Genomic DNA, 13,792 nt, shown 5'->3' on the forward strand with positions numbered 1-13,792 from the left:
GATGGTCCTATTGAGTTATGGCAATCTGGAGGAACATCTCTGGGATTAAATGATACCTGTGAGGTTTATCATCAGTCCCCTGAGAAGAATGGCTTGTTTTAGTCAGTCTTTACAATGTCTTTGCTTTCTTTGTATTTACTCAACAGTGTTTAGGTAGCACCTGCCCTTGATACATACACTGTCTTGTTTTACAGCTAATTCACGTTTGAAAGGAGCTTTTTGATCCATTTGCCAAGAGTTACTTTTGCATTTCTGTGTGATGTATTTGTTCTTTATTTTCCTATATGTACTGCTATTCCTGCAATTAAGCATGTGTGTGCTTTTCATAGTGGAAAAATGATGTGCATATATCTGAAGAATACAAAACATTGACTCCCCCCTGCCCCATAAAATATTTTTCCTTCCAGTTTAAGAAAAAGTAAATTTAGTTTAAAAATACTTGAAGTCAGGGAAAGAGAAGTTGAGTTATTAATTAAGTACTCCAGAGAAGCAATATTTCAACATTAATTGAAATGTTTGTAATGGGTATAATCAACACCTTCTCAGTGGCCTTGACCCAGGGAGGGGGAGAGTCTGTACAGGTCTTAATTGCTGAAGTCAAGCTAGTATTGAAAAGCTTCCAAGGAAGCAATTAAAAGAAATAGCCCTCAAAATACAGCAAGAAAGATGGAAAAACTGATCACTAGTGAAAGACAGCAATGGACCTTGCAGGCAGGTTGTTTAAACTACAGCTTCTAGTTGGTAGCATTAAGGGTAATAGCAAATAGATTGAGAACAAAAGGAGGAGGACACTTTTTTTGTGCTGTGTTTTGAAGTCTCCTTCCTTTGACTCCTTGCAGAATACGAAGCCACAAGTTGGTACGCTTCCAGTGCTCTCTGCTGCTGGATACCTTCTTGTTGCGAGTGCTGTGTGATGAAATTAACACCCATAGCCAGCAGCCAAAGACTGCAGATTCTAGTTGCTTCTACTCTTCGTATTTTTATAATACCCCCTCTTCTCTCTTGTGTGCTCTTTTTTAGTGGAGGCAGTGTTGTTTGCGTTTCATTAATTTCCTATTTAAAATGTAAGCTTGCTATAAGAATTTAATTAATCTAATGAATGTAATGATTTATTTTATCCCTTTATTATATTTTTGTTAGATTTGTTGGCAGCCAGTAGGCTTGCAGTAATATGTCCATGCAAAACAAACATGAGACAGTAGTTCTTAAAGTCTGTAAAGCTAATACTGAAACAACATGAAGAAGGGCAAAACATCCAAGGGTAGATGTACTCAGTATGTTAAAATTTGTGAAATAAGGATTTTTTCATTGTTTATATCTTCAGAAATATGACCTTCGTGGAAACGAGGACTGGGATTTTAATGTGCTCATTCTCCATAGGGAAAGGAGGAGGAAGGAGCTATAGTAAACTATTTCTTAGCCTTTTATTTATTCTCTTGGGACACATTATCTGTAGTAATTACATATTTAGTAAAGAGATAAAATAGGGTTTTGGGACTGAAAATTTAGTAGTTTTCATGGTGCATTTTATTTTGTAAGCCTTAACTGTGTAGAGGAAGTTAAACTGACAGTAAAAGAAAGCATATTTGTGCCTAGCCCACTGAAGAAATTACAGATCACTTGTTTAGTCCAACCTGTTGTGAAAGGTACTTTGGATAATTTTTCTTGTTGGGAGCAAACATGAATGTAAGAATGCTGCTAAACTAAACTGTTGCTATATGGTAGCCAAATGCCTGTTGTATGCTATTGCTATTCAGACATATTCTGATCTTAATGTTTACTCATCAGAAGATGATTTTAATGAAGTAAGGAAAGGACAGTAACACATTCCATGTGAGTTGCTTGGTATTGACGATGTATGCTTTTCATTGCAGTATGCATCTTGGAAACACTTGGACGCAAGATGATCAAAGTTCAATTTTGTAAAATGAGGTATAGAACTTACACTGTTGGATATTCCTCTAGGGATGGTGACTCAACCACTTCCCTGGGCAACCTGTTCCAATGCTTGACAACCCTTTTGGTCAAGAAATTTTTCCTAACATCCAATCTAAACTTCCCCTGGCACAACTTGAGGCCTTTTTCTCTTGTCCTATTGCTTGTCACTTGGGGGAAGAGGCTGACACCCACCTTGCTACAACCTCCTTTCAGGTAGCTGTAGAGAGCAAAAGATTTTACCTCAGCCTCCTTTTCTCCAGGCCAAACAACCCTGATTCCCTCAGCCATTCTTCAGAAGACCTGTGCTCTAGACCCTTCACCAGCTTTGTTGTCCTGTTTAGACATGCTCCAGCACCTCAATGTCTCTCCTGTAATGAGAGGCCCAAAACTGGACACAGTAGTTGGGATGCGGCCTCACCAGTGCTGTGTACAGGAGGTCAATTGCTTCCTTAGTTCTGCTGGCCACACTATTTCTGGTACAAGCCAGGATTCATAGATTCATAGATTTCTAGGTTGGAAAAGACCTTAGAGATCGAGTCCAACCATCCCTAATCCCCATTAAACCATATCCTCAAGTAGATCATCCACCCTATTCTTAAACACATCCAGGGATGGGGACTCAACCACCTCCCTGGGCAGCTTATTCCAGTGGCTGACAACCCTTTCAGAGAAGAAATACTTCCTAACATCCAACCTGAATCTCCCCTGACTAAGCTTATGCCCATTTCCTCTTGTTCTATCACCCATCACTAATGTAAAGAGCCCTTCCCCTAACTCCCCACCATCTTTTCTCAAGTATTTATAGGCCATAATCAGGTCTCCCCTCAGCCTCCTCTTCTCCAGGCTAAACAGCTCCAACTCCCTCAGCCGCTCCTCATAAGTTTTATTTTCCAGCCCCTTGACCAGTTTAGTTGCCCTTCTTTGGACTCGCTCCAGGAGCTCAATATCTCTCTTAAAGCGAGGGGCCCAAAACTGGACACAATATTCCAGGTGCGGCCTCACCAGTGCCGAGTACAGGGGCAGGATCACTTCCCTGCTCCTGCTGGTCACACTATTCTTGATACACGCCAGTATCCCATTGGCCTTTTTGGCTACCTGGGCACACTGCTGGCTCATATCAAGCCGGTAGGATGCTATTGGCCTTCTTGGCCCCCTGGGCACACTGTGAGCTTGTATTCAGCTGACTGTGGACCAATACCCCTAGCTCCTTTTCTGCCAGGCAGCTTTCTAGTCCTTATTCCTCAAGCTTGTAGCATTGCATGGACTTGTGACCCAAGTGCAGGACCTGGCATTTGGCCTTGTTGAAGCTCATACAATTGGCCTCAGCCCATAGATCTAGCCTGTCCAGATCCCTCTATAGAGCCTTCCTACCCTCAAGCAGATCAACACTCCTGCCCAACTTGGTGTCATCTGCAAACTTACTGAGGGTTCACTCGATCCCCTCATCCAGATCATTGATAAAGATATTAAACAGTACTGGCCCCAGTACTGCACCCTGGGGTACACCAGTTGTGACTGGCCACCAACTGGATTTAACTTCATTCACCACTAATCTTTGGGCCTGACTAACCAGTCAGTGTTTTATCCAGTGAAAAGTACACCTGTCCAAGCCATAAGCAGCCAGTTCCTCCAGGAGAACTCTGTGGGAAATGGTGTCAAAGGCTTTACTAAAGTCTAGGTAGACAACTTCTACAGCCTTTCCCTCATCCACTAAGTGGGCCACCTTGTCACAGAAGATCAGATTAGTCAAGTAGGACTAATCTGAGGTAAACAGGTAGAATAGTAAAGAGAATTTTCTCCTTATTCTGTAGGCATAGGAATAAGCATCTAGGTGTCTTGTCTGACAAGATAATTTTGGACTCTCTATAGCATTACTCTGTGCTCAGATGTGCCGTTAATCTGGGTGAAGATTATTCCTACAGTGAATTCTGACTGCAAAAGTTTGTGGGGGACTGCTGATAATGACAGTTTCTGATACCTTTTATAAATGGTGTTGCATTATGTGGGTGGCTGAAGACAGAGTTGGCCTAGGATCAGTTTATTCTTCTGAGAAGAAAGAGTCAATAGAAAGAAGTGGCACTGAAAATGTGTATTTTTAGAAGAAGAATATTTCATATGCACAAGGTCAGCAAAAATGGAGTGCTCCAAAGTCTGATGATATCGAGGGCAATCGAGTAAGATACCTGGATAACTTTTTTCTAGACTGAACTCTGCAGAGTTTACAGACAAAAAGTCTATTTAGATACGTAGGACTGACTGAAGATGATGGTCATTCTGCTCCTTGAGTGGTAGCTCTGATGGCTGATGCAGAGACAAGACTTGTATGTCCGAATAACGAAGGAGTCTAGCAAGGCAAGCACCTGCAGGTCTCTGGGTTGGTGGTGTAGCAGTGAATTGGTCCCAGTGGGACTAATATTGTGCAAATAACTTGGAAAGAGAAAGCTTTACTCAAAAGGCTCAGGGGCAGCCCAAGGAAATTGCTGTAGTGACTGGAGTAAATCTGGTTATGGGAATCCAGTGCTATGCAAGCGAGGGCACTCATGGTTGTCCCTTACAAAAACTTTGCTGCTGAATTGAGGAAAGAATTGGAAAAAATTTCCTAATTACAGATGCACTGTGTTTCTGTATCCTGACATTTTGTCTCTGGTAGAGTGTAGGAATTAAAACAGCCAGGGGAAAAATGTAGAAGAGAGGAAGGGAAGGAAACTACTTTTGACTCCCCAGATTGCTTGTAAAAATAAGACAGAGTTTTACCATAAAATGAGGATCATGTTCTCTGTCATTATTTACCTCAGTATTCCTGCTATATGAGTGACTTCCTGCTCTGGCCACTCATCAGTATTGTTTGACAGCAGAGATGGATAAAACACTTTATTTGCGGTGAGCCTGTAGAGAAGTAAAAGTTGTAGAAGGAGGACTGAGGAGCCTGTGAGAGTGCTTGACTGGTCCACTGTGCCTGATAGGGAAGGAACTCAATTTAAGTTCTAAATTAGATTTTCCTAATGTTAGCTACAGAAATTGCTTCAGTATGTTTGAATTTTTGTAACAATCGTGTTTAGCTTCCTTTTTTTTTTTGGCAAGAAATTCTTCTTCTAATGAAGAAAGTATTCTTAGTATTAAGCTTAAAATTAATATTGACCTAATCAATTTTTTCTATGCCTTGGAATTAGAAGGGAAAAGAAGATTTGAGAAGGACGATCTGTTCTCTTTACTGTGTTGTGGCAGCTCTAGTGTTCTCAAGGTATCAATGCATGGCTTGGATGCTGTAACTAAGGGAGCTTTATGGTTAGACATGACTATGAAAAGCTGTATGCTATGCTGTGACTGCTCTTTTGCCTTTGAAGTTATCAGCTTTATTTACTGTATTTAAAAACTAAAAAAATAATTTATGCTATTCAGTGTGAAAGGTTTTGTGGAAAAAAAAAAAATTGCAATGGTCCTTGTGGTGTTTGGGCATAGACACTCACAGATGAATTGTGCTTAATCTCTAGTTAAAACTTGTGTGGTATTGAGTTGTGTTATTTTTGATTTATTGAAAAGCAATATATTGAAAACGAAAACATCAAACCCCCAGAATCATTAAGTTTCAGACTTTACATTGCAAGACTTGCTGTTTGATATATACTGCTAGAGCGCATAATCTCAGATTATCTCAGATTTTTCTGATGTGATGTGTAATTTGACTACAGAACTGGATTTGCCGTAGTGCAGCATGACTGATCAGGTTCTAGAACGTGGTAGAGTTCCTGTCCATAGTTACCACTGCAATATAGGTTTTTGACAAACCTTTCCTTACTTTACCTCTACCTTGATGGTAGATAATACGCATTATCTTTTTATTTTTGCTGTAGTTCTTTTCTGTGTTTTTGTTGTAACATTAGCTATCTGTCTGTATTGTGATTCATTTTACAGTATTCTGTTTTCAGACTAAGCATATTATTTCTAATTTTGCACTGTTCTTTTCTACTGTCTTTATCAGACTATCGATAACTGGAAACTTTGCTTTTGCATAAATGTGAACTCTTTTTGAGTGGTGATGAAATAAATGCCTTCTTGTCTAACATGGATCAACTGATAACAATGTATCTAAATATTATTTTTTTAATAGTCTACTATTTTCTTATAAAGAGAATCACGAGATAATGGGTAAAATCTTGATCTTTTTGAAATCTGACAGACTCAAATTTGAGAATATATTTTGCTGATGTGTAAACTGAAATAAAATGCACAATATTTTCTGATTCCTGTTTGACCTCAAATCTGAGACAATCAGGATGAATGATTGCAAAGAGAAAGGAAGAGACAAAAGAAAAGGGGAATGTTGCTCTTCTCAGTGAATGCAATGGCATTGTTCGTTTTAGGACAACTACTTGAAAGTGTCCTCTAAATATCTGAGCAGCAGGTTAGGTTTCTTCTCTTGTGAATTCCTGCTCTTTCTGCACAGGATTCTCTGTAATATGCTGAGGCTCTAGACCCTTCCAGAGTTGTTTAATCTATGGGTAATGTACTTCAGTGTCATCTCCTTTCATTCACTAAACTTGTGTTGTTAGGGACTTACAGGCTTTTCGTACTGGGTGATGTGACTTTGCAGAGAAAAAGAGGAAAAAAAAAATGTTACCTTTTGAGTGGTGGAAGGAACGGCTAGCAAAATGTAAAAGGTGCTTTGGTTTATGGATAGTTGCTGTGTGTCCCTAAAAGAGCTACTCTAGCTCACGTCTTAAAAAAAGCTATTTTAGAAGATCTTTGTACTAGCTTGACTTTAGCCAGCAAAGAAATACATGAAGTTAGATGGCAGTGAATTGATAGGGAGTAGGAAAGACATGTAGGTGATGAAGAAAGAACAGTTTTTCAAATAGAGAATCTATTGAAATAATCATTAGAATCTTACAACTACTAAGCTAAAGCCTGATGGGGTTTAAGGAAACTGAGTGGTTCGCTCTTAGTGTTTTTTATGATCTTTAAGAACTGAGTAGTACTTGGAACAAAACTATATCCTCTGTAGGTAATAGTGGACAAGATAAACTGAAGCTTGCATTATATTCCAAAGTTTGTATTGTATTCCATGTTTTCAGTTTTGTATTCCTCTACTTAACGCAAGTAGGACAAACGTATCCAAATTTTAGCATACTATAGAGAGCTGAAGTTGTAAGCTCATTCATCTGGATGAATCTTCTTTTTTGTTTCGGACATTATGATCCGATTGTTTAGCCCATAGGTGTAATAAAACAACTTACATTGAAAGAAGGTGAAGGGCCTTGTAACAGCTCTCCTATGAGGCAATAGCTTCATTCTTTGCCGTTTTAGGACTATGCTTTCTTTTTTTTTTCTCTCAAAAGTAACTTTTTCTGTTAAAGACTGCAAAATGAAACTGCGTGGCTTTATAAAATATAAAGAAACTCAAATATTACTTTTAATATAAATAAGAATGAACATAGTGTATCATTTTTGTTCTGTTAATAGAGGTATACTTTCAGTGGTTCATGTATTCAATCTTTGTGGAAGATAGCCTGAGAGAAGAATGGAAGAGAATTTTTACATACAAAAGGAAGTTATATAGTCATATGCTTGTGTTAAACAACTGTATGTGTGAAGTTGTCAGTTTTTTCTTTTCATCCGCTGTGCTTATTATTTTTGAAGATTCAACCCGTTCTAATTAAATGAATGGAATTTTTTCTTTGGTTTGTTCTTGAAAAATGATCAGGTTGTTAGCATTAATCTGATATGCTTTCAAATCTGATGAGTCTCTGCACATTAAGCTGATACTTTTGACATGATTTTGCAAGCAATTCTGGTCTGAACCAAATGGTCAAGAAAATGCAGCTTTTGTTGGGAGTGTAAGTACTGTAACTTGTTCTAGAGAGTTTTTGGGATTGTCCATAGTTAATTGTGTAGCCTAAGAGGTTTTAGCAGCCCCTTGGCAAACATATTGTGAAATACAGGCCTTGCTCTGCAGAGGTAACAGCCCCAAACTACTATATCGTTATCCTCATTTAAAAAGTTCTTTCCTTTTTATGATTAATTTTATTTTGATGCTTCTGCCTTCCTGCTGTGAATGAGTAGTATCCATACCTGTTTTAGTTAATAGGCGTTGTGGTATTGGCATCTTGCATATCATAACATAAAGAGAGACACTAGTGAGCTAGTTAAAACAGTACTTACTGGGTGTTAGGTTGTTCTCAAGCATAAAAGCAAAATCCCATATGCTTTTTGAGTACAATTTCATTTTCAGCACGTTTATTTTCAACAGGCAGATTAGAAGACTGACCTTTCTGACACTAGGTACTTAAACAGATTCTTTATATCTTTTTTCATAAGCCTTTTCATTCAGTCCTGGAGAGATTGATGCTTGCATGGGTATCTATATTTACGTTTCATTGCAATTTGTGACTGGTCTATGTTTTAGTCTAAGTTATTTATGATACATAAAAATGAAGCTTATCTAATAAGTATCACCAACTTTAATGCATGAAGTTGTAATCTTGCATGTTGCAAAAGCTTTTGGTGTTTCCTTTGAGTGTTGTAGATTCTTTCATTCTTAATCTTAGGATTTTTTTCTCGTTTTAATTCCTCCTGCACATCATGCATTCCTATGTTTATACTAGAAAAATACCAGAAATATATGTAATTCTAAGCATTTCAATATAAATAATACTTAAAAATACATTAATCTATACTATATATATTTTTTCGTCTGATACAGTCTAGCTTAATATTAAATTACATACCTAGCATTTCAGTGTTACTGGTTTGACAGTGTTAAGCTAGTTTGGGGATATTACTGAATAAAAAAAACCCCAAAACAACCAGTTGAAAACTGTTTTCCCCCCAGTCTTGGAAATGGGGAAGATGAGTGGGTCATTTTTAAACTATGCTTCTGCTTTTAAAAGAGATCAGCAGGCACGATAAACAAAACACATGTACAGTAATGGCCAGTGCTTTATAGATGAATTTCTTTGGAAAAATAAGTTTGCCACTAGTGTGTTGGTATCTTAGCAGTATGAATAGTGATCTATTTTATTTGTTAAATTAAGTGTGTGTAGCAACAGCTGTAGGCATTGGGCAACTCATTTAGGAAAGACTAGCCAAATCCTAGTAAATATTTTCTAATTGCTTTTGAAATCACTCATCATCTAGTGTATTGCTGTATAATGGTGACCTAATAGTCCCAAATTTGCGGCTCATGTTTTCTAATGTGGTGATTCTCAGTGTAAGCTGCTCTTCCTTGTACATGCATGTAACAAAATATTTGAGAATGAAAAAGTGAGTGTTCTTTAGGTCCTTAAAATGATCCTAGTTCCTTGAACAGGAGTAAAAACCAGATGATGTTTGTTTTGATGTATAGTTTTCTACTTATTGTGACAGCTGAGGTAGTTACAGGATATGTTTTAAGGACCAGGTCTGCATAATATCATAATTCAGATTTCCTTTCAAGATATGTGATAAGTCCATATTTCTGGTCTACCTCAGTGGAAAACATTAAAATGTAAACATTTGTGCGTCCAAACAAGGGCAACAAAGCTGGTGAAGGGTCTAGAGCACAAGTCTTAGGAGGAGTGACTGAGGGAACTGGGGTGGTCTAAAAGCGTTGCCAAGCATTGGAACAGGCTGCCCTGGGAAGTGGTTGACTCACCATCCCTGGAGATGTTTAGAAGATGCGTAGATGAGGTGCTTGGGGACATAGTTTAGTGGTGGGCTTGGCAGTGCTGGGCAGCATGTTGGCTGCATGAAGTTAACGATTGGACTTTGTCTTCAAGGTCTCTTCCATCCTAAACGATCCTGTGATTCTATGAATAAAACTAGTTGTTCATGGATTCAAATTTCCTGCTGTGAATGCTGTATTATGTTCTAGATTTCATCAGTTTAAAGCAGGTTTTCAATTCTTTTTTAGGTCAAATATACGACCAGACTATGCGGATACAAGCTTTCATGAGTTCAAAATGCATACTTTCAGTCGGGTGACGTCTTGCAAAGTCTGCCAGATGCTTCTGAGGTAAGATTTTTATGGATTCTGCTCCCCCTCCCCCCCCCGGTGAAGTATCTGAGTCAAAGGAGTATGTGGAAATAAATGGCTAGCTAGTTACCTGTCCCAGACAAGCTAGTCATTAGTATTTTGCATTGTATTAGAAAGTTTTTATAATCAAATTTGCAAATATTAGCAGGAGATCTGTTAAAAGCTCAAAATCTCAAGATGCTCCACGTTTATCAGAAGGCTGCTTTATCATAATTCTTTTGAGAATTGCTTTATTAGTATAGGAGTTCCTGTGTAAGAGTAAATGACAATCGTTCTGAACAGTTTTGACTGCCATGACTGTTCCATGGATCCTGTTGCTGTAGACCACCAATCACAAGAACAGATGGAATATTTTTTCAGAAAATTAGACAATGACTACAGCCATTAATGTTTCATATGGAGTGATTGCTTGTGAGACAGAGAATAACTGTGAGGCATTAACGGGTATTTCTGAACCAGAGATATGTAGACAAATTGAAGACGGATGTTGCCAAGCTAGGTAAGAAATGCTAGCAGACAGCTAATGCTTTCATGAACAAGGATTTGTAAGGTTAACTTAAGCTAAGAACTCCTATATTTTCTGCCTCTTTCCTCTGAAACACACACATGCTTGCACATATGCAGTTTTCGTTCATTATTTCAGCTATCTTTTAGGAACTACCTTGTTTTTTCTGTAAGTATGGAATACCTGATGGTAGAGAGGTATGTATTGAACCTAAATTTCATAGCATAAGTTGGAGATGCAAAAAAGCTTTGTAAACTTTGGTGTTCAGGTGCTCATGTTGCGTATTGTAGATGTTCCAAAAAGTGTAGCCACAGCATTTTAGAAAGGGCATTTGAAGTATGGATAGTGCTTTTGTTAAGCACAGGCATGGAATAAAATAACCTCAGGTATTTTGCTCTCTGTCGTGTGATTTTTCCTTTAGCAACCTTTTTCCTGAGCAGTTAGACTGACCTGTTTTTTCAGAGGGATTTTTTTAGATGTGTGGGCTTTTTTGGTGGTTGGTGTTTTTTTTTCCCTAAATGCAATGAGGTCTAAGTGACTTCATTATGAAGAGTGGTGCAGACATCCTGAACTTAGAGATGGAAGTGCTCATTTCTGAATTTGAAGCTGTATAGTTGAGTCATTGTGTCTCTGTTACTGCACTAACTGCTGTTGCTGAGAGACCGATGTCTTGCTTTCAGGACACAGCCTGCATGATGCTGCATTGTTCTGCATAGGCATGCTAATTTTCTGAAAGACAGCTTGGGTAACTCCAAGTGCTACCTTGTGTAGGTATGCCCTAGATATGTAGTACACAAGTGCTACTTGTGTAGGTATGCCATAGATATGCCCCTGGAAATCTAACTTGTATTGAAAGCCTACTGGACTTTCATAAAATCCCTAGTCACTTTTTAAAATGGATTGTAATTTCAAGCTTCAAACATAAGCTAATGTGTAAACACTTGGAAAAAAAAATTTGAAACTTAGTGCCTCATCTTAGACCAAAATTTTAATCCGTTCATAGAAGCATCTGTAGTGAAGGATAATGTTACGTCCTATACTTATATCTAGAGAATCTTGCATTCCTGTGTAGCAATAAGGAAAAAAAAAATGGAAGACTGCATTAAAAAATTTTTGTACTTTTTACTTATTTAAGTTTGTGTATTCCGATATGTAAAAATGCTGAGCTTCTGAATGTAATTAAAAATTCATTTCATCACTAACAGTCTAGAAATTGTTGTAGTAAATAGCAGTTGCTGTACATTTTGTTCAGGTTTAGCTTGTTCAATCCTGTGTTCCATATGAGAAACCTGATGTTCCTTTGAAGCTGAAGGTGTTGCATTAGATGAGGATGCGTAATAACTCCAAACTGATCAGAATCATCTTAGGCAAGTCTAGTGTGAAGAGTAAGCAGATACATCAGTAGATGGAACTTATGTAATTGCTCAGTAACATGTAAAAAACTGTTTTGCTGTTAGCCATTCAGTGAATTGTACCTGAGAGAGGCCGTGCACGAATCTGAAAATGCATCAGTTTCCTCAGACTTCAATTCAGATTCCAATTCATTAAGGAGAATTGGAGGACATTTAATGTAAGGAAGATGACTCCTTATATAGCAGCTCTGAATATTAACAAAAGTGTACCTGAATAGCTATCTCTTTTTTTTTTAAAGTCAAGAATATTTGCGATATAGCCTATAAATTCCTTAATGCTTAAATATATATTCACACTTGCAGCTCTCTTGAAATGGATCTTATTCTTCATGATTTCTAGGCAAATTCCCATTGAGGTGAAACAAAGTGTACATCTATAGTAGGATAGACGCATAATAATACAGTTTCAAGTGTACTGTGCCAAAGTTGCTTTGGGCTAAATGGAAATGGAGATTGTTATTCTACTAGTAGTCCAGAAGAACTATCTGGTGGTGATTTTTACATGGCTAGTAGTGATGAAAAGCAGATGAGCTGCTTGTCAGTTGTCACTTTTTCTGGAGTCTTTAAGAACTATTGTTATGCAGAACAGCAAATGACTTCTAATACCTCTGTCATATCTCTTATTTCTTTTATGTGTGGAATTTATCACCTCTAATGTAATTTTATTTTACAGGGGAACATTTTATCAAGGCTATTTATGTTCTAAGTGTGGAGCTGGAGCACACAAAGAATGTTTAGGAAGATTAGACAATTGTGGCAGAGCTAATTCAGGTGGTAAGTCATTTTTATTGTTAGAATACCATTTTTAATTAGGATATAAAACTTGCTAGATATAATTAAGGTTTAATTTACCTCTAATTTGTGTTTATTGTAACATACATATTTGTGAAACTACCATTTATAAGCACAATTAGAATTGCATTTAGAATTCATAGGGATTTTTATTGCTACTAAATTGAAATGTTCAAAAGCAGGAGAGAACTGTTACAGGTCAAACACAATTTCTTTGTCAATGTCATCTAGAACAAGGAATTGCTCTCATTCTAATTGTAGACTGCTCATATGTAGCACCTACTGTACAGCGTATCATCTATCATTCTTGTGGTTCTCCCTTTATGTCTATGTCAATTTTCATATTTTTCTGTTGGCTCCTAAAGCTGTTTGTTTGTGTTGCCTCAGCTTCCTCTTTTGTCTCTTTAGTTTCCATGGTTTCTGTCCACTCACAATATTCACAAAAGGGTGATTGATGACACTCTACTTCTCACATCTAAGGACCATTTTTTCTGTCTTTGAATCGATTGCAGTACTCTGAGTTTCTTCCCTAGCCATTGCCACTTCGCCCTTCTACTATTTTTCTTCTGTTCTTTTGGACCTTAAGGACTCTCTTGACTTTAGCTGCCATTTGGTCTCCCTCAGATGACTCCAATTTTGATCTCTTCCCTTCCTGCTCAGTATCGTATTTGTAATTCTGTCTTGGACATCTTATGGATCTCCCACTGCTAATGCCAAACGTTAGCTCTCATCATTTGCTTCCGCTCCCCTTCCCCTTCCCCCCTGCTTTTGGTGGCAGTGAGTTTGTTACACTGCAGCCAACTAGTCACATAACCATAGTGCCATTTTTGACTCTTCCCTCTGCCCAAGTTCTTAACTATTCTTCCTTCCTAGAGATGATTTGGTATTGATGGGAAGGATAACTGATAAACAGCCCCTCCTGAATTTCCCTCCTCATTAATATTTTGAATTATTATGCATGTATGTGTTTGAAAAGAGAAAAACCATTGTTACACATGGTTTCTGGAAAGTGTAGTTGTATATGTTGGGGAAGTTTCTACTTCATTGTCCTTTTCACTTCTCTAAAAACCTGTACGTTCCTTTCCAGAACTATTTTGTAACAGTTTGTGAAGTTTCTGATATCTTGGGTATCTC

General features: G+C 37.8%; 1 protein-coding gene across 1 annotated transcript in view; it reads left to right on the forward strand.

Moving 5' to 3' along the window:
* Positions 1-13,792, forward strand: part of VAV3 (vav guanine nucleotide exchange factor 3) — a 178,769-nt gene that overhangs the window by 98,143 nt on the left and 66,834 nt on the right. The window contains 2 exon segments of the mRNA XM_086617513.1: positions 9,827-9,928; positions 12,540-12,640. Coding sequence (XP_086473639.1) covers positions 9,827-9,928; positions 12,540-12,640 — 203 coding nt within the window.

Source organism: Tauraco erythrolophus, chromosome 10, assembly GCF_009769465.1.
Source record: "Tauraco erythrolophus isolate bTauEry1 chromosome 10, bTauEry1.pri, whole genome shotgun sequence".
Lineage (NCBI taxonomy): Eukaryota > Metazoa > Chordata > Aves > Musophagiformes > Musophagidae > Tauraco > Tauraco erythrolophus.